The sequence below is a fragment of the Podarcis cretensis genome (genome assembly GCF_951804945.1).
Source record: "Podarcis cretensis genome assembly, chromosome: 10".
Classification (NCBI taxonomy): Eukaryota; Metazoa; Chordata; class Lepidosauria; order Squamata; family Lacertidae; genus Podarcis; species Podarcis cretensis.
Window position 1 is genome coordinate 3444115 of NC_137179.1, and position 27681 is coordinate 3471795.

The window sequence follows — 27681 nt, forward strand, 5'->3', positions numbered from 1 at the left end:
GCTACATTTAATCTACTTTGCTCATAGTCTGAGCAGCAGGAGGGCGCTGAGAGAATTGTACAAAGGCTGACCTGAAAGTCTGGTTTGGAGGCAGTTTCAGCCGTCTACGGATTCCCCCACTGGCTAGCTGTCAAAACATAGCGCTCTTGATTGGTGAGCTTCGGTTATTCATAAATCCCATTCATAAATCCCATCCATAAAATGCAGACACCGTGTTTTCTTGTATTTATAAGATGTGTGAGTCACGGATTTGCGACTGAGGGGAGAGGGGTTTGGGGTTCCTCGTCCCAGGGGTTAATGTCAGATGGTAACCCCCTCCCCTGTAATTTCCATAACACCAGGAAGGAATTCCCCCCCCCACCCTGATCACATGCAGCTGGGCTCCCTTGCCAGAGCCACCTGGAGGGCCTGACTACAATTCCCATCATCCCTGACCACTGGTCTTGCCTGCTAGGGGTGATGGGAGCTGTAGTCCAAAAACAACTGGAGACCCAAATTTGGGAAGCCCTGTTCACTTTGAAGGACAAAGGAGGGTTCACGTGCATAAGAAAATCAGGTGAGCCCTGCAGGATCAGGCCCAAGGGGCCCCTGTCCTCTCAGGGGCCAAGCGGAGGCCTCTTCTGGGAAGCCCACCGACAGCACTTGAACACCAGAGAAGGAAGGAGGCGCATTTCTTCTAGGGACACATTTCTGGGGTCCCCACTGTGCGCCCCAGCCTGGCTCCACTCTGCAGGGCAGCTGCGTTTTGTTTCGCTGCAGGTGAGGCTGCCCCGTGCAATGTGGGGCTTTTAGAAGGAATTTGAGGGGGGCCGGAGGGACTAGAGCTTCCCCGCACTTGCAAAGGACCATTAGAAGCGGAGGGGAGGCAGGCAGCAGGGGGGCGATGGGGATGGACTAGCGAGAAGAAGCTTCTGGAGCCCGGCAGCCCCCTCCCCGCCTGCTCCCGGAAGGTTTCCCGAGACCCTCCCCTTTTCATTTCAAGGACTGGGGGACCTCAGCATCCCGGGGTTGCTTTGATCCGGGGAGGGGAGGGGGTCCTATTTTGCATCTTGATGGCAGGAGTCACAGTCCTGTCACATTGTGCTGTGTCTGGCTTTTAGGTAAGGGGGTGAGGCTCAGGTGGGAAAGAGTTGAGAAGGAAAATATCCCGGGGTGCGGATTTCCTCCGCTGCCCAGCTCCTCAGGGTGCCACTCCCCGGGGGTCCCTCCGGTCAGCAGAAGAAGGAGAATCCAGCCAAGTTAAAGATGAAAACAGCAGTCACTTGACCTCATCTTTATTTGTTGCAACGAGGTTCAAACACACCAAGAGTAGGAACCCTGAACATATGGTTGCATGGATTTTTAAAGACCTCTCCCCATTTCCCACAATACATTTTTCCACAGCATCTTTGATGCATCACAGATTTGTCCCAAAGTAGGAGTCTTTGGCATTCAGAAACATGGACCCGTCACCCACCCCTGTCAACAACCCCAGTTTCCCACACATTTTTAACTACCCTCTTCCAATAAGAACCATAATAGTATTGAGACATCCCTCTAGCTGCAAGGCTGTCCTGGGCTTCTCCTTTGGAAGTATCAGGATCCTCCTCCTCCTCCTCCTCCTCCAATCCGGCTTCTGTTCCGGGAATAAGGGGGGGGGGGTGAGTCTCCTCCCAAACTACCAGTTTCTCGCGGAAGTGGAGCTTCTACGCCGGATTGCCGCTCAGCGCCATAGCTCTAGGGGCGGGAGGGGCGGGAGGGGACCTCCCCCCCAAACATCGATGTTGCAGGAAAGGAAATGAGAATCGGGATCGAGGACAAAGAGGTAAAGGGGCCGGGGGGGGGGAGAGAGGGGAGAGAAGGACCCAGAGAGGGACCCCGCGCCAGATCCCCAAAGCACCTTCCGTGGGCCCCCCCGGCAGGGCCTGGATCCCTGCACGCCTGCAGCGAAGGGGGCTTTCCTCGGCAGGGGTGGACATGGGGCGCCCACCCACGGGGTCCCACGAGGACTCCCCGGCCCCGTTTCCCCCGCGCAGGCATCCCTGGGGCCCTGTGCGCCCCGCGTGGAGAGAGGCAGACCATGAAAGGGTTAACGGGCGCGAGAGACGCCTAGATAGAGACCCCCCTGTCCCTCCCCATCTCGTCTTGGGGGGCCCCTCCGGATGGAGAGATGGGTCGCGCATGGCGAGGGGTGAGCCGCGCCAAGGAGGCATCTGGGTGCAGGGGAGACTCCGGGAGAGAGGGAGGGGGCCAAGGGTGGGGGGAGCCGGGGGGAGGAGGGAGGGGAGCATCCCCGGGGCAAGGAAGCGCAGCATTGGTGGTGGGGGGGGGAGACCAGTCTTTGGGGAGACGTCTCCATCGTGAGGCCACGAGGAATCTCCGAAGGGGCCGGCTGGGCTTCGCCCTCCCACCCAAGAATCGGCCACTCCTTCAAAGCGACCAGAGAGGGATCCCTGGAAAGTGGGGGGTCCTGTCCCCATCACCCCTTCCTTCCTGCAAGCTCCATCCTCTTCCCACCCCGTAAGCCCCTGCCCTGTCCAGACACAGTGATTATGCTAAGTCCAACCTTGGGTCCTCCTGGAGAGGAGAGGAAATCCAGAGAGGAAGAGAGGAGGGGGGAGGCCTTCTCAGAAGTGGCTCTTGGTTTCCACAATCCCACCCGGGAAGCAGCCAGAAACCATTTCCTCTCTCTCAGGCTTCCATCTTTAAGTCTCTTTTCCACTGCCTGCTTCATTGAGGATGAGAATAATGTACACGTGTCATCAGAAACAGGGGTGCAGAGTCCATGGAATGGCTTGCTGGATTCATATAGAAGCTGCACCTCAAAAGCATTTCTGTTCCTCTTATTTTTGGTAGGCAGTGTCAGAGTGACTGACAAGCTGAGATACAATCCTTCAGCATCTGATGATAGCAATTGCATGAACCTCCCCAGTCATAGGACCCATTTTCATGGTAGACAGTGCCTGTGGCTGGAGGCTCTACATACAAGGTGTGCCTATACAGGCCCAAGACTGCCAGTATTAGCACCAGTGAGGTGTCTGACCTTCTCAAATTTATAGACTGTATGTGAATGAGAAGTTGTGGGTGGGATTATGGCATCCCTGTGATTTTCTCCCCTCATAACATTTCGTGAGCTCATATTGCAGAACGAATTCCAAAATAACTGCAAATAACCACAAGAAAATAATAATAATAATAATAATAATAATAATATTTTTACCCTGCCCACCTGGCTGGGTTTCCCCAGCCACTCTGGGCAAATGACAGTACATATAAAAGACAGTAAAACATCAGACATTCAAAACCTCCCTATACAGGTGGCGCTGTGGGTTAAAGCCTCAGCGCCTAGGGCTTGCTGATCGAAAGGTCGGCAGTTCGAATCCCTGCGGCGGGGTGCGCTCCCGCTGCTCGGTCCCAGTGCCTGCCAACCTAGCAGTTTGAAAGCACCTCCGGGTGCAAGTAGATAAATAGGGACCGCTTACCAGCGGGAAGGTAAACGGCGTTTCCGTGTGCGGCTCTGGCTCTGGCTCTGGCTCTGGCCAGAGCAGCGATGTCACGTTGGCCACGTGACCCGGAAGTGTCTCCGGACAGCGCTGGCCCCTGGCCTCTTAAATGAGATGGGCGCACAACCCCAGAGTCTGTCAAGACTGGCCCGTACGGGCAGGGGTACCTTTACCTTTTTATAAAAGACAGTAAAACATCAGACATTCAAAACCTCCCTATACAGGGCTGCCTTCAGCTGTCTTCTAAATGTCAGATAGTTGCCCATTTCCTTGCCCTCTGCTAGCTTCCCTGTAACTTTGCTTCTCATGGGGTGGGTGGGGGGTGAACCAGCAGAAGACCCTCAAAGGAGGACCTCAGTGTCCAGACTGAGCGATGGGCGTGGAGACGCTCCTTCATGTCTACATACCTGAGGCTGTTTAGGGCTTTAGGTTGCAGATCTTCCTCCTCCATAATGATCTCCAGAGCAAGTCCAACATGCAATTAGCAGAGTAGGAAAAAACGCTCAGAAACAGCAAGAAATTCCTTCAGCAAATAAATTTGTTCCTGAAGGCATAACAGGAATCTATGCCTGAAAAATGCATCCACGGCAATTTAAAGGTCAGCACCAACAATGTGAAATGTGCTCAGAAATGTACTGGGAGTCAGTGACTATCCTTTAGGACTGGTGTTCTGTTGTCTCAGCGGCTGCTCCCATTCTGTTGTCTAGCTAACACATTCTGGATTAGTTGCAGTTTACAAGTCACCTTCAAAGGTAGCCCCATGTAGCGCATGGCAGTAGTCCAAGCGGGAGATCACCAGAGTATGCACCACTCTGGGGAGACAGTCTGCGGGCATGGAGAGTCTCATCCTGCGTACCAGAAGGAGCTGCTAGACAGCTGCCCTGAACACAGAATTAACCTGCGCCTCCATGGACAGCTGTGAGTCCAAAATGACCCCCAGGCTGTGCACCTGGTCCTTTTGCGGCAACAGTTATGAATCGGATAAAGAGAGGGCCTGTTAATGGAAGGGGGGCCGGGAACCCCCCAAAAAACATCAATGTTGCAGGAAAGGAAATGAGAATCGGGAGCCAGGACAAAGAGGTAAAGGGGTCGTGGGGGGGGGGGAGAGGGGAGAGAAGGATCCAGAGAACCGCTCCAGCTCTCCTGGCAGGGCCTGGATCCCTGAGTATGTACTGTGAAGGGGGCTTTCCTTGGCAGGGGAGGACATGGGGCGCCCACCCACGGGGTCCCACGAGGACTCCCTGGCCCCGTTTCCCCCGCGCAGGCATCCCTGGGGCCCTGTGCTCTCCGCGCGGAGAGAGGCAGACCATGAAAGGGTTAACGGGCGTGAGAGACGCCTAGATAGAGACCCTGCCCATCTCGTCTTGGGGGCCCCTCCGGATGGAGAGATGGGTTGCGCATGGCGAGGGGTGAGACGCGCCAAGGGGGCCTCTGGGTGCAGGGGAGACTCCGGGAGAGAGGGAGGGGGCCAAGGGTGGGGGGAGCCGGGGGGAGGACGGAGGGGAGCATCCCTGGGGCAAGGAAGTGAAGCACTGGCGGGGGGGAGGGGGAGGAGGAGACCAGTCTGTAGGGAGACATCTCCATCCATTGTGCACCCACAAGGAATCTCCCGAGAGGCCGCCTTGGCTTGTCCCTCAGAAGCCGCTCTTTGTTTCCACAATCCCACACAGGAAGCAGCCAGAAACCTTTTCCTCTCTCTCAGGCTTCCATCTTAAAGTGTCTTTTCCACTGCCTGGTTCATTGAGGATGAGGATAATGTACACCTGTCATCAGAAACAGGGGTGCAGAGTCCATGGAATGTCTCTCAGGATTGATACAGAAGTCAAAAGCATTTCTGTTCCTCTTATTCTTTGTAGGCAGTGTCAGAGTGACTGACAAGCTGAGATACAACCCATCAGCATCCAATGATAGTGAATCTTCCCAGTCAAAGGACCCATTTTCATGATAGACAGTGCCTGTGGCTGGAGGCTCTACACACAGGGTGTGCCTATACAGGCCAAAGACTGCCAGAATTAGCACAGGTGAGCTGTGCGACCTTCCCAAATTTACAGACTGTGTGTGAATGAGAGTTTGTGGGTGGGATTACAGTTTATGGCATTCACTATCCTCACTGGTTCCAGTTTAAAAGATAGGAAGGGCTGGGTATCATCCACATGCATGTGAACACCAGCCCAAACCCCCTGATGATCTCCCCCAGCGGCTTCATACAGATATTAAAAAGCATGGTGGAGAGGACAAAGCCCTGAGGCACCCCACAAGTGAGAGCCCAGGGGTCAGAACACTCATCCCCCAACACCACGTTCTGGACATGGCCCAGGAGGAATGAGGGGAACCACTGCACAGCAGTGCCCCCAGCTCCCTAGAGGGTCCAGAAGGATACCATGGTCAAAGGTCTCCAAAGCTGCTGAGAGATCCAGCAGAACCAGGAAACAGCGCAACCAGGGCAATTTTAGTCCCATGATGAGGCCTGAATCCCAATTGGAAGGATAATGGTGGCAGAAGCTTTCCTGGTCCTGCAGCCCACAAAAGCTCCAGGCACCAGATGTTCATTAGCTTTGAAGGGGCCATTGGATAATTGGTAGTCTTTTCTTCAAAAGACAAATATTTTGAATACTTTTTAATTGATTTTTGATATGAATAGCACTTCTGTTTTACATATTCTACATTGGAGATATTTTGATACACAGGTCTGAGCTCATTTCTCCGCCTGAAACTGCTGTGTTAGCAGCACTGTGAGCCTGGACAGTGTGTTTGGGGGTCCGGGCTGCCTAGACAACAAGACCCCCTTCTCAGCCTGGCTTATATGGTCCCAAGGAAAGCAGAGCAGTACGTTAGGCACCAGCTTGGCTGCAGGAGTGGCTGGAAGGAGGTGTGCAGGACACCATCCAACCCTCTTAGAGACCTTTCTTTTCCTGAAGAAAACCAGGCAGTGAAGGTTTAGGAAAACAGTTTTCCTTCTCGAGGACCTCGCTTCCCAGGTTGACGAGCTCCATCTGCCCTTCACTTTCCTCTGCAGCATGGGCAGAATCTGCCTTCTTGACTGTGGGATTCACTGTTGTTCTCATCCTCTCCATCCACCAGGGCCTGCCTTCACCTGCAGGTTGGGGACCATTGATGGATAGATTACCCCATAAGGAGCATGACATGACCCCCACCAAAGGAACTAATGCTCTCCTAACACCCCAAGACATCGTATAATTATGATATTTGAGACAGAACCACATCTTCAGGCCATAAATAAATTAATACTACTTATTCAAGGTACTACATATTCCACTAAGTACAGTATATCTATTTGCCTTGAATATCGCCTTTAAAGTGTCATTTTAGGATAGTTCTGTATCAGAAGACGGGAACGAGATCACATTCTTTTATAAATCATTCTGCTTTGTTAACATTGATTGAGGATTATGAAAGTTGCTAATGAATTTCTATCATGTGATGACATTGCAACTTCATTTCCTAAAAATTGGGAACATGGGTAGGAGGTGGGGGAATGTAGGAGACGGTTGAAATAGGAGAAGGTGCTAATGGAGCTTGATGTGTTCTCTTTCCCTTAGTTCTCTTCTTTGAAACCCAAACAGTCAAAACTCCAGGGGATGGGGCACCTTTCGTTTCATTACGAATAGACAATAAATGTGTGAAATGTGGAATATGCTTCATTGAATGAGCACACATAGTTCACATCAACGACCTCCAACAGGGGAGAAACCATTTAAAGGTATGGAGTGCGGAAAGAGCTTTAGTGATAATGGAAGCCTTAGAACACATCAACGGACTCATACAGGGGAGAAACCATATCAATGTATTGAGTGTGGAAAGAGCTTCAGTCACAGTGGAAACCTTAGAACACATCAACGGATTCACACAGGGGAGAAAGCATTTAAATGCATGGAGTGTGGGAAGAGCTTTAGTTTCAATGCAACCCTTAGAATTCATCAACGGACTCACACAGGGGAGAAACCATTTAAATGCATGGAGTGTGGGAAGAGCTTTAGTTTCAATGCAACCCTTAGAATTCATCAACGGACTCACACAGAGGAGAAACCATTTAAATGCATGGAGTGCGGAAAGTGCTTCAGTCAGAATGGAGACCTTAGAAAACATCAACGGACTCACACAGGGGAGAAACCATTTAAATGCATGGAGTGTGGGAAGAGCTTTAGTTTGAATGCAACCCTTAGAATTCATCAACGGACTCACACAGGGGAGAAACCATTTAAATGCATGGAGTGCGGAAAGTGCTTCAGTCAGAATGGAGACCTTAGAAAACATCAACGGACTCACACGGGGGAGAAACCATTTAAATGCATGGAGTGCGGAAAGTGCTTCAGTCAGAGTGCACACCTCAATATACATCAACGGATTCACACAGGGGAGGAACCATTTAAATGCATGGAGTGTGGGAAGAGCTTTAGTTTGAATGCAACCCTTAGAATTCATCAACGGACTCACACAGGGGAGAAACCATTTAAATGCATGGAGTGTGGGAAGAGCTTTAGATTCAATGCAACCCTTAGAATTCATCAACGGACTCACACGGGGAAGAAACCATTTAAATGCATGGAGTGCGGAAAGTGCTTCAGTCAGAGTGCACACCTCAATATACATCAACGGATTCACACAGGGGAGAAACCATTTAAATGCATGGAGTGCGGAATGAGCTTTAGTGATAATGGAACCCTTAAAAAACATGAACGGACTCACACAGGGGAGAAACCATTTAAATGCATGGAGTGTGGGAAGAGCTTTAGTTTGAATGCAACCCTTAGAATTCATCAACGGACTCACACAGGGGAGAAACCATTTAAATGCATGGAGTGCGGAAAGTGCTTCAGTCAGAATGGAGACCTTAGAAAACATCAACGGACTCACACGGGGGAGAAACCATTTAAATGCATGGAGTGCGGAAAGTGCTTCAGTCAGAGTGCACACCTCAATATACATCAACGGATTCACACAGGGGAGGAACCATTTAATTGTCTGGAGTGCGGAAAGTGCTTCAGTCAGAATGGAGTCCTTAAATTACACCAGCGGATTCACACAGGAGAGAAACCATTTAAATGTATGACGTGCGGAAAGAGCTTCAATCGGAATGGAAATCTTAGAAAACATCAGCAGACACACAGGGAGAAACTGTTTAAATGTATGGACTCTGGAAGGAGCTTCAGTCAGAGTGGAATCCTTGATTTATGTGAACAAACTCACACAAAACACAAACCTTATAAATATCAGGAAAGTAGATAGAGGTTCAGTCTTGGTGGAAATTCTAAATCAACAGATTCACGGACAGGAAGAACTTTAGGAGTTGAAACCCTACAAACCATCAACAAAGAGGAGAAGCGGTTTAAATGAAAAGATTGCAAAAAGTGCTTTATTTACATAGGTGTGTTTAAGGAAAATCCAGAGACTCTCAGATGTAAGAACCCATTTAGATGTATGGAGTGCGGGGCATCTTCCTCTCAGAGTCCACTCTTTTCTTCACAGAAATGTGACACATGTTGTGTATGTGAAGTTCTGGTTTTTTGTGTGTAAAACTCTATCAAAATAAAATATTGAAGGCAATGTCAAACAATGTGATTATGATCTAAGATGTAAAGTACCTTTTGATAGAGAAGGAGAGAGGGTTTATCTGGATTGCTGGTGGTCAGTGCGGATTAGGGCTGGGCGATATATTGTCCACATGGTTTCTAGACCACGTCGTGATAACCTTTCAAAAACAATTGATATGGCAACATACCAAGAATCACAGTGTGTGTTTCTGGGGTGCTCATTTGCCTGGAAGCTGCCGGCAGAAAGCTTTGCTTCGTGAAGCCCCTGAATATGCTGAGTTGCTGACTTCCCTCCCAGGCGACAGGAAGCGAAAGACACACCTCCATTGCCCTGCGTCCTTCCAGCCTCTTTCCTCCCTTGCTCCCTTCTGCCGGTTTGTGTGCCTGACTTAGATATCCCGTGTGCTGAAACTGCTGTACTCAAGCATGAAAAATTGGTGCATATGTGTGTGACTGGTTTTTGCACCAAACTTTCTCACCCCCACCATGTGTGATCTCCAAACTCTGCTTCTTCACCAGAACTTCTCCCTTCCTCCTACGCGTTCTGAAGAAAACTTAAAATACTGTAATTTAATGGGAGATTTTCCCCAAGTCTCATTGCAAGAGGGGGAAGGATGGGTTTCAGGTACCAGGGAAGTCTCCTGGGGGGCCTATCTTCCCTCATGAACCCCATGCAGCTACCCCAGAGCTGCTGCTTCTTCTGTGGTTTGGGGAAGATAGTATAGTCCCAGAAGTTATTATTCTTTCTGCCAGAGGACCAGTGTGCATATTATTATCGTACTGATTTTACTGTTTTTGTGGCTGCTGTTGCTGTCATGGACTGGCTGGCTGAATAGGGGGGAGGCATCAGCATGGGACGCAGGTGGCGCTGTGGGTTCAAGCCTCAGCGCCTAGGGCTTGCCGATCGAAAGGTCGGCGGTTCGAATCCCTGCGGCGGGGTGCGCTCCCGCTGCTCGGTCCCAGCGCCTGCCAACCTAGCAGTTCGAAAGCACCTCCGGGTGCAAGCAGATAAATAGGGACCGCTTACCAGCGGGAAGGTAAACGGCGTTTCCGTGTGCGGCTCTGGCTCGCCAGAGCAGCGATGTCACACTGGCCACGTGACCCGGAAGTGTCTCCGGACAGCGCTGGCCCCTGGCCTCTTAAATGAGATGGGCGCACAACCCCAGAGTCTGTCAAGACTGGCCCGTACGGGCAGGGGTACCTTTACCTTTACCTTTACCTATCAGCATGGGAACCCCCAAGGGAAAAAGATCTGGAGTCTGAGTGTTGTATGCCCCCAAAGGTTATCAAAACTCCTAGGTCTGGCCAATAAAAGGCTAATTTGGTGTTACGGGGGGGGGGGGGACCCAGGTGCGAGGCTGCTCAGCCACCCAACTCATCAGGCAGAGCCTGTGGGTCCCTGCGGAATAAAGGAAGGAGTCCAGCCACCAACCAGAGCAAATAGCTGTAGACCAAAGTTTATTACGCAACAGGTCCAAAGGGGAATTGAACCCCGAGGATGGGGTGACAAGGACTTTTAAAAGTTTCTATCTTATCCCAGCATGCAGTTCATGGAGTATCATCACTTCATCATCACTACATCAGAAAAGGGGAGGGTTATACATGATTCACATAGGAGGAATGTGTCAGGGCAACAGGCAAATAAAGGATATTTATTGGGAAGTACATTCTAAGCACCTACTGCAAAAGAACAATAGAACTTTGGTTTGCATAGTCTGGCACCTGGGCAAGTCCGGAGGAGAGCCTTTGCCCAGCGATTGTCACAAATGAGTACCTTCCTATGAGTACGTGACCTCCCGCTTGAGGGATTATGGCGGGGACAGAGTGGTTTCCAAGCCCTTAGCCAATGACGCAAATTGGTGGTGGAATGAAGAGAATTGTTGAAACCAGTGATTTTCTATGAATTTCTAAGTGTTTTTGGCTATTCACAATACAGACAGTGGGTTCGGAAATGACCCGACTTGGCCTCGATACATTGGATCCAGTTTTATGAGTGGATTACAAGGTAACGAGGTTTCGATGAATTTAGCCCATTGTTCTCTCAGCAGGAGCTGTCGTCACCTTGTCAGCGCTCACTGAATCTGGAAACAAAAATTTTTTTTCCCTTCCAGTAGCACCTTAAAGACCAACTAAGTTAGTTCTTGGTATGAGCTTTCGTGTGCATGCACATTTCTTCAGATACACTGAAAGTTTTGACTATGGCAGACCAACACGGCTACCTATCTGTAACTGAATTGTGGAAGATAGCTTCGCTGAGCATCTCCTGCAGAGCCATAGCATTGCTGGGATTGGTGAAGGGCTACATTTGACACGATTTGATTGGTCAGGACGCATCCTCATGCAAATAAATTGTTCATTCATAAAATACATCGTTCATTCATACTGCCTGCCTGTATATAGCACCGGGATACGCGTTCAGAAATAGCGCTTTACTCTTGGGGTGTTGGGGTTTTGTGTGGTGCTTGGTGCAACGTTGTGAAAGGACGAGGGGAGCCCTTGTATAGCGGGGTTCCCTTGAGGTCATTGCCTCTGACCCTATGTGGTTTACTCAGGAGTAAACCTCTGTTTATATGCTCCCCTCCATTCCGTAACAGTGGGAACCGTTGGTGGCCACATTGGCTATTTCGTTTTCACCCCTCCTCTGGCAAAGTGCTCTTTCTTTTGGGGTTTGATTACTTCTGCCTCCTCCAGAGCCCACTGCACCATCAGCGAGGTGCAATACTGTCCTTTCAATTTCTGTAACCAGGTAGGGCTCTCAGGACTGCTACCCAGGAGTCTGCCTTTGCAAACTGCTCTGAACATCCAGGGTGTTTTGTCATGCTTCTAAAGACCTGGTTGGTTAGGTCCAGGTCCTACAAGCCCGGTGGGGGGGGGATCTATTCTCAAAGAGTTCTCAGTTGTTTGGGGTTCATCGCTCCACCATATTTGCGCTCGAATTTGCCAAAATTATTCACCATGGCTTGTAACGGAGTCCATTCCTCCTGTGAGTGTGACCCCCCCCCCTTATGCCCTCCTGCTTAAGTTGTTACACAAGGGGGACTCCCGGCCCTTCCAACGTGTTGCAGGAGCCTTCAAGCAAAACACAAAGTGAGAAATCTCCTGTTTCCTCACAGCATCAGCCCCCCTTGGCCAAGATAGAGACAATAAAATACATAGACATCCACAGAGCTGGGAGCCTCTTGTTGCATGGGGTGGAGTTCCTACACTCACTCTCTCACACACAGAGACACAGACTCACACACACAGCTGGCCCTCCAGCCCCAGCTCCCTTGGCTGAGCTGAAACACAATTCTCAACGCAAAGCACACAAAAAGAAGTGTGCATGCACACGAAAGCTCATACCTAGAACTAACTTAGTTGGTCTTTAAGGTGCTACTGGAAGGAATTTTTTTGTTTTCACACAAAAAGAGATAGAGACAATAAAATACATAGACATAAGCAGAGATGGGAGCCTGTTGTTGCCTGTGGAGGGGTGGGGGTGGTTTCTGTTATAAGAATTTTAATGCCTTAGATATATAATAAATGTTCATAACTGTACCAAGCAAACACGTACAGAAATATATAAACCACCTGTCCGAAGCAGCACAGGAAGACAGTGCTGAAATCATTTTGACTCCCCAGCTGACCAAATGTTTCTCTGCGAGGAAGGAGGAGGTGAAAAAACCTATCTGAGGATGTACAAATTCCAACGCGCTTTAGTTCTGGGCTGCTTCACTCCTTGCATGAATTTTACCTGGGTGTCGGGGCTGTGTGTGCAAAAGCCGAAGCCCCATTTCCCCCCCGTAACACAGGAGTCACAGAGTCCCAGCCGCTGCTCAACGTGCACCAGTGCCTAAAACACGGGCGGATCTAATCTCGTGGCGTGGGGTGGGGGAGGGAAGGATTTTGCAATGTAAACATTTTGGGGTGCGAGACCCCACTTTGCGAGTGGATTGCCGGGATCAGCCCCTCCCCCGCTCTCCTGATCCCCAGAAGGAAGAAGGGAGGGGGAAAACCTTCCTCTCTCCCCCCCAATTCCTCCCCTCCCCTCCCGGCACATCCTTCTCTCACCCCGCCCCCTCAACCCAAATCCCGCCCCCATACGTTGCACCTCCTCCTCGCCATCCGACTTCTGTTCCGGGAGTGCGGAGGGGGGAAAGAGACCCCTCCCAAATTGCCTGCTTCTCCCGCAAGTGGAGCTTCTGCGCCGGATTGGTGCTCTGCCCCGCAGCTCTAGGGGCGCGCGCTTTCGGAGAGGGGAGGAGGGGCGGCAGGTAAATCCCCCCCACCCACCCACGTGGATGTTGCAGGAAAGGAAAGGAGAATCGCGAGCGAGGACAAAGAGGTAAAGGGGTCGCGGGGGGAGGCGAGAGAAGGATCCAGAGACCCCCTCCAGCTCCCCAAAGCGGCTTTCGTGGATCTGGATCCCTGCACGCATGCTGCGAAGGGGGTTTTCCTTGGACCCTTAGGAAGCCCACCCAGGGGATCCCAACGAAGCCCCCTCGCCCCATTTCCCCGCTTAGGCATCCCTGGGACTCTGTGGGTTCTGCGCCGAGAGAGGTGAGCCATGAAAGGGTTAACAGGCGTGAGGGACGCCTGGATAGAGACCCCCCTGTCCCTCCCCTGCTCGTCTTGGGGGGCCCCTCCAGACGGAGAGATGGGGGCGCAGGGCAATGGGTGAGCCACGCCAAGGGGGGCCTCTGGGTTCAGGGGAGACTCTGGGACAGAGGGAGGGGATCGAGGAAGTGGGGAGGGGGAGCATCCCTGGGGCAGGGAAAGGCAGGAATGGTGGGGGGGGGGAGAGAGAGAGCCAGGAAGACCAGTCTTTGGGGACACGTCTCCATCATGGCGCCCGCGGGGATTTTCTCGAGGGGCCGCCTTGGGTTCTCCCTCCCACCCAGGAATCGGCCACCCCTTCAAAGCTACCAGTGGGATCCCTGGAAAGTGGGGGGTCATGTCTCCCCACCCTTTCCTTCCTGCAACCTCTATCTTCTTCCCACCCCATAAGGCCCCATAAGTCCCTGCCTGTCCAGACTGTTGCAGGAATTTATGTATAGGTGTGTGGGGGGGGGGCGGTGAGTGCCAGACAGGTAGTCGGATGAAGACAAAAGGGTGTGATTAACTTGGCTGGGAAACAGGTCAGGGAGGACAATGGGTGGCCAGCCAGGGGTGGGGCAAAGGCCAAAGAAAAGAGGCCGACCCCTTTGTCCAAGCCTCTTTTGGTTTTCTTCCTTCCAGGATCAGGATCCTCAGGAGTGTGTCCTGGCGGCTGGATTAAGGTAAGTTCTGGCCTGATTGGAAGGGGCATGACCCCTCCGCCAGGCTAGGCTGCAATTTTGTAGATTTTCTTTCGGGGGGGCCAGCCCCGGCAGCCTTCTTGTTTCTTTGTAGTGGGGGGGGGGGAAGGCATGGCTGCCTCACCCCGCCATCCGCCACCCTCCAGCTGTAGGCCGCATGGCAGCCGATTCCTTTCTTGTTGGGGGGGGGGCATAAATCAGGCCACGTGGCGGTCGTATTTTTTTGCACTACCCCCCCCCCCCCCCGTTCTGCTCTGCCTACTGACGCACTTCTGCTCCTAGCAGTGAAATGTAAATGTCTCTTTTGTTACACTCTATGGGTGTTTGGTGGAGGACAAGGGGAACTATGGACTATGTCTGCTTTGGGCTGATCAAGGCCAAGCCCAGCCCAAAGCAGACAGCCACGTCACACAGACACAGCCTGTCTGTTTAGCTGTGTCTCTCAGCGTCTCTCGGTAGAACTGAAAGTAACTCTCACAGACAAAGCCTGTGACGTATGGCCCTGCTTCCGGCCCCTCCCAGATGCAGGGCACCATGCAGTTTTAACCCTGTCTGTTCCAAACTCTACACTATGGTCCAGGATGCTCAGATTACTGCCACCAGACCATCCCTTTCATGATGTAACCATGATGTAGTTTAGGGGGGTGTAACGTTGGGATTAGCAGTGAAATAAATAAATTAAGGTCTTATGTATATAATGAAGGTTCATAAATGTAGCAGGCAAATATGTACATAGATACATAGGCCCCATGTCTGAACCTGCACAGGAGAGCAGCCGTGGAGCCATTTTGACTCCCAGGCTGACCAGGTGTTTTCTCTGCAAGGTCAAATGGAGCAGCCTCCCCATTGCCTTTTCCTTCACAATTCCTGTCTTAAGGGTATATCTGTGGATGAATAGGGTGAGCCTGTGACCTGGCTCAGGAACTAAGTACTTATCATTACAAAAGACTGGCCAGGCTCCCTAGGGTATCAATCCAGTAAGCATTAACAGGTAACTTGCCAGACAGGAGGTAAACAATCCCCTCAGATTTCTGCTTTAGCCCGCCCTTTCTGTCATGTAGGTAGGATGTTTCTGGGGGTAGTCTTGGACTCCAGGGTGGGCAATTTCAAATGTCTATATAAGGGCGGACACATCTTGGTTCGGGGTCCTTCTCCTCTCCTGCGTGTGAGGGGAGACCCTGTTGCAACAGTTCAGTAAAGATCAGGCTTACTGGCTGCTTTGCTTCTCATTATTCTCTGGTTGGCCTCTGTTTTTTCCTCTGACCGATGGAGAACCTACAAAGGACTCTGTGAGGGCTCTTGTGTCCCCCATAAGGGAATAATGGCAGATTTTCGTTTATTGTAGCAGCTAATAAAGTTTGAGTTCTCTTTTGTTTGGGGCTTCCATCTTGTTCCACCTTGTCGCAGGTGGGAGTCCTGTCACGACAGTCTTCAATAAAGACCAAGCCTACTGGCTGCTGTTTTGCTCTGGTATTCCTGGCTGGGGTCCTTGTTTTTTGTCCAGGGGGTCCTCAGATTTCTCCTTTAACAAGACACAACTTCTTTCCTGCAAGCTCCACCCAATTCCCATCCCATAAGCCCCTGACCTGTCCAGATAATAATAATAATAATAATAATAATAATAATAATAATAATAATTTATATCCTGCCCTTCCCAGCCGAAGCTGGGTTCAGAGCGGCTTACAACAATAAACGTATCACAGTTTACATAAAACCACAAGCAATTAATTAAAATGCATTGTAAAATCAATTTGTTCTAATATCAATTCAAAATCAAATTAATGGCAGATACAGCGGTTCTGCCAAGTCCAACCATTGGTGCCCCTGGAGAGGAGAGGAAATCCCGAGAGGAAGAGGGGAGGGGGGAGGCTTTCTCAGAAGCGGCTCTTTGTTTCCGCAATCCCACCCAGGAAGCAGCCAGAAACCTTTTCCTCTCTCTCAGGCTTCCATCTTTAATGTCTTTTCCACTGTCTGGTTCATTGAGGATGAGGATAATGTACACCTGTCATCAGAAACAGGGGTGCAGAGTCCATGGAATGGCTCTCAGGCTTGATATAGAAGTTGCACCTCAAAAGCATTTCTGTTCCTCTTATTCTTTGAAGGCAGTGTCAGAGTGACTGACAAGTTGAGATACAACCTATCAGCATCCAATGATAGCCATTGCATGAATCTTGCCAGTCAAGGGACCCATTTTCATGATAGACTGTGGCTGGAGGCTCTACATACAGGGTGTGCCTATACAGGCCAAAGACTGCCAGTATTAGCACAGATGAGGTGTCTGACCCCCCCAGCTCCCCTAGAGTGTCCAGAAGGATACCATGGTCAAAGGTCTCCAAAGCCGCTCAGAGATCCAGCAGAACCAGGAAACAGCTTTTCCTCTCAGCCTCTAGACCATCGGAGATCATCAGTCACAGCAACCAGGGTAGTTTCAGTTCCATGATGAGGCCTGAATCCCGATTGGAAGGATAATGGTGGAAGAAGCTTTCCTGGTCCTGCACCCCCAAAAGCTCCAGGCACAAGACTTTCATTAGGTTTGAAGGGGCCATGCGATACTTGGTGGTCTTTTTTTCAAAAGACAAACAATCTGAATACTTTTAAATTGATGTATGATATAAACAGCACTTCTGATTTCCTTCTTCCACATTGGAGAGACTTTGATACACAGGTCTGAGTTCATCGCTCCCCCTGAAACTGCTGTGTTAGCAGCACTGTGAGCCTGGACATTGTGTTTGGGGGTTCAGGGCTGCCTAGACAAGACCCCCCTTCTCAGCCTGGCTTATATGGTCCCAAGGAAAGCAGAGCAGTCCGTTAGGCATCAGCTTGGCTGCAGTAGTGGCTGGAAGGAGGTGTGCAGGGCACCATCCAACCGCCTTAGAGAGTCCACTCTGGATTTGTGTAGGTTTTTCTCTGCAGCTTTTTCTTCTCCTGAAGCTAACTCAAGAGGAAGTGAGGGAGTGTACCAAAGTATTACGACCAGAGTTTTCCTTCTCGAAGGGTTCCTTTCCCTGGTTGATCAGCCCCATCTGCCCTCCCTTTCCTCTGCAGAATGGGCAGAATCCGCCTTCTTGATTGTGGGATTCACTGTTGTTCTCCTCCTCTCCATCCACCAGGGCCTGCCTCCACCTGCAACAGAATTCCTTAATACACCAAGGATTTGAGACCCATCATCTATCCTCACCTGCTTTAGCCTGCCGGTTGAAGCTGTTCCTAGGATTGTGGCCCCTGTTCCATGCTGACAGTTTCTGGAAGCCACAGGTGAGAGCTGAGTGCAGGGTGGGGACAAATGGTGGGTAGATTACCCCAGAAGGTGGACAACATGTCCCCCACCAAAGGTACTAACACTCCCCTAACACCCCATGAGATTGTATGATTATGATCTTTAAGTCAGAACAGGAATAAATTCATGTCTCCAGAAATAAAACCACTTCAGGTCATTAGTGAATCAATACTACATTTTAAAGGAACTACACATTCCACCAAGTACAGTTTATCTATTTGCCTTGAATATCCTGCTTTTCAGTGTCGGTTTAGGATAGTCCTGCGTCAGAAGACGGGCACAAGATGAGACAGCACATCATTTTTTAAAAAAATCAAGCTGCTTTATGAACATTGATTGAGGATTATGAAAGTTGCTGATGAATTACTATCATTTGATGACATTGCAACTTCATTCCCTAAAAATTGGGAACATGGGTAGGAGGTGAGAGAATGTAGGAGACGTTGAAATAGGAGAAGGTGCTAATGGAGCTTGATGCGTTCTCTTTCCCTTAGTTCTCTTCCTTGAAACCCAAACAGGATTTCCGTTCCTCCCACTCTGAAGAAGGAGATGGAGAAGACAGTCAGATCTCCAGGGGATGGGTCACCTTTGGTTAGATTAGGAATAGAAATTAAAATGTGTGAAATGTGGAATATGCATCATTGAATGAGCACACATAGTTCACATCAACGACCTGCAACAGGGGAGAAACCACTTAAAGTTATGGAGTGTGGGAAAAGTTTCAGTCGGAGTGCACACCTAAATATTCCTCAATGGACACACACAGGAGAGAAACCATATAAATGTATGGAGTGTGGAAAGAGCTTCAGTAAGAGTGGACACCTCAATATGCATCAACGGACTCACACAGGGGAGAAACCATTTAAATGTATGGAGTGTGGAAAAAGCTTCAGTTGGAATGGATACCTTAAATTACACCAGCGGATTCACACAGGAGAGAAACCATATAAATGTATGGAGTGTGGAAAGAGCTTCAGTAACAGTGGACACCTCAATATGCATCAACGGACTCACACAGGGGAGAAACCATTTAAATGTATGGAGTGTGGAAAGAGCTTCAGTCAAAGTGGAAATCTTAGAAGACATCAACGGACTCACAGAGGGGAGAAACCATTTAAATGTATGGAGTGCGGAAAGAGCTTCAGTCGGAATGGAGACCTTAAATTACACCAGCGGATTCACACAGGGGAGAAACCATTTAAATGCATGGAGTGCGGAAAGTGCTTCAGTGATAATGGAACCCTTAAAAAACATCAACGGACTCACACAGGGGAGAAACCATTGAAATGCATGGAGTGTGGAAAAAGCTTCAGTTTCAATGCAACCCTCCGAAGACATCAACAGACTCACAAAGGAGAGAAACCATATAAATGTATGGAGTGTGGAAAGAGTTTCAGTCAGCGTGGACACCTCAATATACATCAACGGACTCACACGGGTGAAAAACCATATAAATGTATGGAGTGTGGGAAGAGATATAGTGATAATGGACAACTTAGAACACATCAACGGACTCACACAGGGGAGAAACCATTTAAATGCATGGATTGCGAAAAAAGGTTTAGTGATAATGGATCCCTTAGAAAACATCAACGGACTCACACAGGGGAGAAACCATATAAATGTATGGAATGCGGAAAGAGCTTTAGTGTAAGTGGATCCCTTAGGAAACATCTACGGATACACACAGGGGAGAAACCATTTAAATGCATGGAGTGTGGAAAGAGCTTTTGTGATAATGGAAACCTTAGAAGACATCAACGAACTCACACAGGGGAAAAACCATATAAATGCATGGAGTGCAGGAAGAGCTTTAGTGATAGTGGATCCCTTAGAAAACATCAACGGACTCACACAGGAGCGAAACCATATAAATGCATGGAGTGCGGAAAGAGCTTTAGTGATAGTGGAACCCACAGAAAACATCAGCAGACTCACACAGGGGAGAAAACATTTAAATGTATGGAGTGTGGAAAGAGCTTTAGTGATAATGGAAAACTTAGAACACATCAACGGACTCACACAGGGTAGAAACCATATAAATGTATGGTGTGTGGAAAGAGCTTTAGTGATAATGGAACCCTTAGAACACATCAACGGACTCACACAGTTGAGAAACCATTTAAATGCATGGAGTGTGGAAAGAGCTTCAGTTTCAATGCAACCCTTAGATGACATCAACAGACTCACACAGGAGAGAAACCATATAAATGTATGGATTGTGGAAAGAATTTCAGTCAGAGTGGATACCTCAATGTACATCAACGGACTCACACGGGTGAAAAACCATATAAATGTAAGGAGTGTGGAAAGATCTTCGATCGGAGTGGAAATCTTAGAAAACATCAGGAGACTTACATTGGAGACACCATTTAAATGTATGACGTGTGGAAAGAGCTGCAGGCAGAGTGGAATCCTTGATTTTCGTCAACAAACTCACACAAGAGACAAACCATATAAATGTCAGCAAAGGCGATAAGAGTTTCAGTCCTAGTGGAACATCAACAGACATGCAGAGGAAGAACTTTATTTTTTTTCCTTTTTTCCCTTTTTTTAAAAAATGATATTTTATTAAGCTTTAACAAAGAGAAAAATTACATGACAATAGATAACAAAACATGAAAAAAGATACAAAATACATCAAAATACAAAAGTACAAACATTTAACATATAAAGAAAAAGAAAAAAAGAAAAAAAAAGATAAAAAATAAAAAATAAAAATCCCTCTTTTTAATTTCTCACCAATAATTAACTTATTTTCCTGACTTCCTCACACCTCCCTTTCTTGTATTCCATCTAAAAATTGATCAGCAGATTCATATCTTATTAGTTTTATCCTTAATTATTTTTCCTCAGATATTGTATCTTCAAATTTTCATCTAATATTTATCCCTTCTTTCATATTCTTATTTTACCTTATTACTAGAACCCCTTCATTTCATTCCAATGTCATCAACATTCATAAATTTTACAGTGTTTTTGTAAGTAGGTTTTAAATTTCTTCCAATCTTCTTCCACCAACGCTTCTCCTTGATCTCGGATTCTGCCAGTCATTTCTGCCATTTCCATGTAGTCCATTACTTGCATCTGCCATTCTTCCAAGGTGGGTAGGTCTTGTGTCTTCCACTGCTTTACGATGAGTATTCTTGCTGCTGCTGTGGCATACATAAAAAAAGTCCTATCCTTCTTTGGCACCAATTGGCCGACCATGCCCAGGAGAAAGGCCTCTGGTTTCTTCAGAAAGGTATACTTAAATACCTTTTTCATTTCATTATATATCATTTCCCAGAAAGCCTTAATCATGGGCACGTCCACCAAAGGTGAAAGAATGTACCCTCTTTTTCCTTACATTTCCAGCATTTATTATCAGGCAAATGATAAATTTTTGCAAGCTTGACTGGGGTCATGTACCACCTGTACATCATTTTCATAATATTCTCTCTTAAGTCATTACATGCCGTAAATTTTACACCTGTGGTCCACAACTGCTCCCAGTCAGCAAACATGATGTTATGTCCAATATCTTGTGCCTATTTTATCATAGCAGACTTTACCGTTTCATCCTCAGTATTCCATTTCAACAGCAAGTTATACATTCTTGATAATGTCTTTTTATATATATATAAAATATTTATTAACTTTTCCAAAAATTATACAAAAAACAAAATAGCACAAAAAATAACAAAAATACAAAACTAAAAAACATTTAAAAACAGATAAATTTCCAATCCTTATTTTCATCTAACTTATTTTCCAGACCTCCTCATACCTCCCCTTTTCGTATTCCAATTCTAGTTGTTAGCTCAGCAAATCCTCACCATTAATCTTTTAGTTAATTCTTAACCTTTTCCCCATATTCTCTTACGCATTACAGCTGGAAACCTCTTAGTTTCTGTCCAACATCATTCTATCATTCCTTAATTTTGCAATATTTCTGTAAATAGTCCTTAAATTTCTTCCAATCTTCTTCCGTCGACTCTTTCCCCTGGTCTCGGATTCTGCCGGCCATTTCTGCCAGTCCCATGTAGTCTATCACCTTCATCTGCCATTCTTCCAGAGTGGGTAGCTCTTGTGTCTTCCAGTATTTTGCGATGAGTATTCTTGCTGCTGTAGTTGCATACATAAAGAAAGTTCTATCCTTCCTTGGCACCAATTGGCTGACCATGCCCAGGAGAAAGGCCTCTGGTTTCCATTCTTGATAATGTCTTTGCCTTGGGTTCTAACAGTTCTGTTTCTAATTTTGATTTTTCCACCTGGAAGCCAATTTTTTTTTATCCAAATTGTAAGCCTCTCTTATTTGAAAATAATGTAGCCAGTCTCGCACCTCATCTTTAAGCTTCTCATAGCTCTGCAATTTCAATTTGTCACCCTCCTGTTCCAGGATTTCCCAATATTTTGGCCAACTGGCCTCCTTGTTAAGTTTTTTCAAAGCCTTCGCTTTCATAGGTGATAGCCACCTTGAAGTCTGGCAGGGCAAACCCCCCTCTTTCTTTAACATCAGTAAGTATCTTAAAATTTATTCTAGGCTTCTTGCCCTGCCAGACAAATCTAGAGATATCTCTTTGCCACTTCTTGAAACAGTCCATCTTGTCTATAATTTGCAATGTTTGAAATAAAAACAACATTCTTGGCAATACATTCATCTTAATAACAGCAATTCGACCTAGCAAGGAAAGCTTCAAGCTTGACCATACTTCAAGATCTTTTTTCACTTCTGACCAGCATTTCTCATAGTTATCTTTAAACAAATTCACATTCTTAGCTGTCATGTTCACCCCCAGGTATTTTACTTTCTTTACTACTGTTAAACCTGTCTCTTTCTGAAACCTCTCTCTCTCAGTCGGTGTTAAATTTTTCTCCAGAACCTTAGTTTTTAACTTATTCAGCTTAAAACCTGCCACTTGACCAAATTCCTGGATTAATTCCAAAACCCTTTTAGTACTAGAGTCCGGCTCCTGTAATGTCAATACTAAGTCATCTGCAAAAGCTTTAAGTTTGTGTTGTTTAGCTCCGACCTGAATACCCTGGATCAACTGGTCCCCTCTAATCATGTTTAGCAGGACCTCCAGGACCGAAATAAAAAGCAGTGGGGAAATTGGGCAGCCTTGTCGTGTCCCTTTCTCCATCTTAAATTCTTCTGTCACCACATTATTAACTATCAATTTAGCCTTTTGTTCTGAATAAATTGCACTTATACCATTTTCAAAACTTTGACCAACCCCCATCCCCTGAAGATTTTTCTTCATAAAGGTCCAAGAAATGTTGTCAAAGGCTTTCTCCACATCTACAAATATCAGAGCTGCTTTTGTATTGATGTTCACTTGTAACTTTTCTAAAAAGCAATTATATTCCTCATATTATCAGACAAGTGTCTACCAGGGAGAAAGCCAGCTTGATCTTTATGTATCACCTCTGCTAGTACTTTTTTCAATCTTTTAGCCAAAATGTCTGCAAAAATTTTGTAATCCACATTGAGCAGAGAGATATGGGGCGGTAGTTCTTAAGTTGTGTCTTTTCAGACTCCGTTTTCGGTATAAGTGTAATATAGGCTGCTTTCCACGACTCTGGCGCTTTTCCCCCCTCCATAATTTCATTACAAACCTCCTTTAGTGGTTGAATTAAGTAGTCTTTCAAAGTTCTATAGTACTTGGAGGTTAACCTGTCCGGTCCTGGAGATTTGCCTAATTGCATATTCTGAATGGCACCTTCCACCTCTTGTTCAGATATTTTATAGTTCAACAATAACTTATTTTCCTGAGAATTTTTTTGTAATCCATTAATTTTCAAAAATCGGTCTATTTCAGTCTCATTCTGTGGCCCTTGTGTATACAATTGTTTAAAGTATCTCTGGAAGCAATTTCTAATCTCCTGTGGATTCTGTATATTCTTTCCGTCCACTTCAAGATTTGTAACGGTATTTAACTTTTGTCTTTTCTTCAGCTGCCACGCTAGCAGCTTCCCACATTTATTGGCTGATTCAAAAGTCTTTTGTCTCATCTGTTTGATTTTCCATTCTATGTCTTGATTTATCAGTTTCATATATTGTACTTGATATAACTTTATTTCTCTCAAAATTTCCTGCGACTTTGGTTTCACTCTAAGTTTCTTCTCTCCTTCTCTTATTTTCTCCAAAATCTTTTCTTTTTTCTCATCTTGAGTTCTCCTTTTTATTGCATTCTGTTGTATGAAAAACCCTCTCATTACGGCTTTACTTGCGTCCCAGATTACTCTTTTTTCAATGGTAGTTTTCAAATTTATCTCAAAATAATATTTCATGATTTTTTGGGCCTTCTTGGTTATTTCTGGATCTCTAAACAGGGTGTCATTTATCCTCCATCTGAAGGAACCAGTCGGTGTTAACTTCATTTCCATTCTCACAGGATTATGGTCAAAGCAAGTTCTAGGGCAGATTTCCACTTTTCGAATCTTGGGAGCCATTCCTCTGGTTATCCAGATTTGGTCAATTCTTGTCCAAGTCAGTTTGGCTTCAGAAAAGAAGGTCCCCTCTCTACCTAGGGGGTTTTTTGTTCTCCAAGTATCAATTAGGTCCATATTGTCTGTCATCTCAAAAAAAGTTTTTGGTAGTCTTCCATCTTTTGTTATTACCTGTCTTTCTGACTTGTCCATGTTTGTCGACACCACTCCATTCATATCTCCCATCAAAATAATATTACAGTCTAAATAGTCCAGCAACGTCTCATGCAGTTTCTTAAAAAATTCCGATTTCCCCTCATTTGGTGCATAAACTCCTACTATCAAGAGTTTCTCTCCTTGAAATTGTATTTCAATTGCCACAAATCTTCCTTGTTCATCTTTAAAAATGAATTTTGGTAATAAACTCTCTTTCGCATAAATCACAACTCCTCTCTTTTTAACCTTGTCTGATGAAATAAATTCTTGGCCTAATCTTTTATTGATGAGTACTTTTCTGTGTAATCTAGTTACATGGGTTTCTTGTAAACAAATCAAATCCAATTGTTCCTTTTTCAACAGGTGAATAACTTTTTCCCTCTTGTCTGGGGAATTGAGGCCCCGGATGTTCCAATTTAATAACTGCAGAGACATGATGTAGTTATTTTACTTTTCCTCCAATTGCTCCTAGTAATTGTTCTTGTTCTGTCGGTGGTGTCGCTTTCTCTGATTTATCCAGTCCCAAAGGGGGCTTTGCTGGGTCTAATATTCCTGGTTTTGGTGCCTTCTGCTCTTTTCCCTTAGCCTCTTTTTGTAGATTTTCTTCTTGATCTCTCAAAAATCTCACTTTGTTCCACTCATGTTCCACTCATAGGAAATCCATTTTCCTGCTTCAGGGCCAGCTGAGTCTGTTTCTCTTGTCATTATCTCCAACTAGGTAACTCCTGTCTAATCTGCTCTGTGTCTGTGTCCCTCCCTGCTTGTGAGACCACTGGAAATGAGGGGGGCCATTTCTCCCCCTCCAGCTCCTCTTCTGAGGAAAGCTGATCTGCTTGAGAATGGATTCCCCCATATTTGGCTTCATACCATTCCCTGACAAAACACATTGCCCTGTTTTGTTCCAGCCTCTTTCCTCCCTTGCTCCCTTCTGTCGGTGTGTGTGCCTGACTTAGATTTCCTGTCTGCTAAATTTTTTTACTATTGAAACTGGATCTGCTCTCAGGAGCTAAGTTTTGTGCCTCACTGGGGACCAATGAGAACTGTATGCTTTGAAGGCTCAGAAAAGTATTACTGAAAAAGTCCTGCTGCCTCTGTGTGTGTTTTTGACCTCAGTGTGGGACTTGCTCTAAACGTGGCCCCTACTCCAGTTATACTTAGATCATGCCCTGGAGTTGCTCTACTCAAACATGCAAGACGGTTTTTGCCGCAAACTCTGCATGATCTCCAAACACTTCTTCTTCTCCAGAACTTCATCCCTGCCTCCTGCATGTTCTGAAGAAAACTTGAAATACTGAAATTGAATGGGAGATTTCCCCCCAAGCCTAATTTCAAGAGGGGGAAGGAGGGGCTGCAGGTACGAGGGAAGTCTCCTGGTGGGTCCCTTATTCACTCATGAACCCAATGGGGCAACCCCAGAGCTCCTGCTTATTCTGGGGTTTGGAGAAGATAGTACTTTTCCATAGTCCCAGAAGTTATTATTCAGTCATGCTACTAGTGAGTTTTGCTACCAGAGGAGCAGAGTGCATATTACTATCATTCTGATTTTACTGCTATGGTTGCTTTTGCTGTCATGGACTGGCTGGGTGTGGGGAGGGGGAGGCACCAGCTGGGGGACGCCCATGGGAAGAAGGCTCAGAGCCTGGGGACTGGTGGTGGGATGGCAATGAGCAGAAAGAAGGAGAAAATGGAGCAGAACGGGAGGGAAGATGTTGCAGGCTGGAGGAAACAGGGTTTGGTGAGCAGGAAGAGGCTGGGGCAGAGAGCAGTTCGGGCTCAGAGGGAGGAGAGGAGGGGGGCCAGGAGACCCAGAGGAGGCCGGCTGCTGAAGCATCCAGGGAGACGACGACTCCTGCTGCGACCAGCTCCCCTCTCCCCTGGTCTCCTAGAGCACACAGAGAAACCCAGTTCAGACCCCATGATCCTGCACATGATATTAAGAGGGTGTTTCCCTGCCCCCCAACATGCCTCACTTTAATCTTGTTGACAATGAACTGTATTTTCAGCCCATTCTCCCTGTTTGGAGAGCTCTTTTAGGTTTTCCTTGCAATCTCTCTTTGTTTGAACAACCCTGGACGATTTACTGCCATCAGCAAACTTTGCCCTCTCCTTGCTCACTCCTAACTCTAGATCATTTATGAACAAGTTGAAAAGCCACGTGTCCCAATACTGATCTATAGGGGACTCCACTTTCTGCTTCTCTCCATTCATAGGAGTGTTCCTTTATTAGTACGTGTTCCTCCCTCCCCCCATCCTTCTGTGCTGTGGAGGAAACCCTGCGGAAAAGTTCTGGGGTGAATTTCGCTTCCCTATACATCCAACACTGCTCAGCATTCAGGAAAATGGAAGAGGAATGCTGGCCACAATCCAAGAGACTGAGGTCAGCAGAAAGGGAAACAAAGCCTACTCCAAGGGAAGCCGCTTCAGCTTCCAGCCCGTCTGCTCCCACAATGGCTGAAGAAGAATTGCCCTTTGGGAATGGCGGAGCTGAATGGAAGTGGGCGAGGAAGCCCCACAATCGCTCCTGCTGGAGGAATAGGGGCACTGACCCCTATACTCAAAGGTGATGACCTGGTCCTTTAGGGGCACTCTTACGCCATCAGGAACCGGGAGTCCCCCACACCTGCCTCCCCCACACCTGCCTCCCTCATCTGGATTCAACCTCAATCTGTTAGCTGCCATCCATCCTCCAACCACCTCTTTCCAGCTCTTTCTGTGATGTATGATGTATCTGGGGATGGTGGTCTTGGGTTACACCCCGTCTGTGATGTGTGTATGATGTATGGAGGGGTGGTCTTGAGCTCCAGGGCAGGGCATTTAAAATGTCTATAGAAGGCCTTGTGTGCCATTGTTCTGGGTTCCCCCTCCCTCCTGCGTGTGGTGAGTGAGGACCCTGTTGCAACAGATCAATAAAGATCAGGCTTACTAGCTGCTTTGCTTCTCAATATTCTCTGGTTGGCCTCTGTTATTTTCTCCTACCAATAGGGAACCTACGTATGGGCTCTTGGATACCCCAAAAGGGGAAAAGGGCAGATTTTTTGTTTACAACATTTGCTTGGAACATTTATTTTATATATATTAGACCTCAAAATTCTTACAACAATTGCATATGGTTGCATGAACTTTTAAGACCTCTCCCCATTTCCCACAATACATTTTTTCACAGCATCATCCATACATCACAAATGTGTCACAAAGTAGGAGTGTTTGGAATTTAGAAACATGAGCCAATTACCTACCCCTCTCAACAACCCCAGTTTCCCCACACCTTTTAACTACCCCCTTCCCCAAAGAACCATAATAGTATTTACCCATCCCCCCAACTGCAAGGTCTTCCTCCGCTTCTCCTCTGAATGCATCAGGATTCAACCCACCATCCCAATGGATTTCTGTCTGGGACATGTGCTGCCCTTGATCGCCTCCTGCCTCCTAAGGGATTATGGAGTCAGGGGGAGCCCTGGAGACCC

At 47.2% G+C, this 27681-nt stretch overlaps 3 protein-coding genes across 8 annotated transcripts in view; all 3 read left to right on the plus strand.

Moving 5' to 3' along the window:
• Positions 1 to 1345: 1345 nt before the first annotated feature.
• LOC307224861 (uncharacterized protein) overlaps positions 1346 to 27681 on the plus strand; it is a gene marked incomplete at its 3' end in the record, with an annotated part of 48185 nt that continues 21849 nt past the window's right edge. Inside the window, exon 1 of the mRNA XM_079992031.1 lies at positions 1346 to 1640. The remainder of the gene's footprint in view (positions 1641 to 27681) is intronic.
• LOC307225046 (uncharacterized protein) lies at positions 1634 to 9173 on the plus strand. 6 transcript variants are annotated; one of them, XR_013842793.1, is made up of 4 exons: positions 1634 to 1804; positions 2836 to 3008; positions 5339 to 5503; positions 6564 to 6582. XR_013842793.1 is itself a non-coding variant. In XM_079992714.1 (4 exons), exon 4 carries the CDS (start codon positions 7149 to 7151, stop codon positions 8727 to 8729), a length of 1581 nt encoding a protein of 526 aa, XP_079848840.1. In that variant the 5' UTR covers positions 1848 to 2170; positions 2836 to 3008; positions 5339 to 5503; positions 7043 to 7148; the 3' UTR covers positions 8730 to 9173. The 6 variants fall into 6 exon arrangements, 3 of the variants coding, with proteins under 3 accessions (XP_079848841.1, XP_079848840.1, XP_079848842.1); XR_013842795.1 differs by lacking the exon at positions 6564 to 6582 and adding an exon at positions 5742 to 6557; XM_079992714.1 differs by lacking the exons at positions 1634 to 1804; positions 6564 to 6582 and adding exons at positions 1848 to 2170; positions 7043 to 9173.
• Positions 11963 to 24588, plus strand: LOC307224860 (uncharacterized protein; the record flags this gene model as incomplete). Its single annotated transcript, XM_079992030.1, has 5 exons — positions 11963 to 12350; positions 12445 to 13358; positions 17421 to 17565; positions 18082 to 19571; positions 24581 to 24588. The coding sequence occupies exons 4-5, from the start codon at positions 18233 to 18235 to the stop codon at positions 24586 to 24588; spliced, it is 1347 nt and encodes a 448-aa protein (XP_079848156.1). The 5' UTR covers positions 11963 to 12350; positions 12445 to 13358; positions 17421 to 17565; positions 18082 to 18232.

Bases quoted from the DNA above. Each gene is read 5' to 3' on its own strand.
- LOC307225046 (XM_079992715.1), top strand. From the start codon at position 7,149: ATGAGCACACATAGTTCACATCAACGACCTCCAACAGGGGAGAAACCA.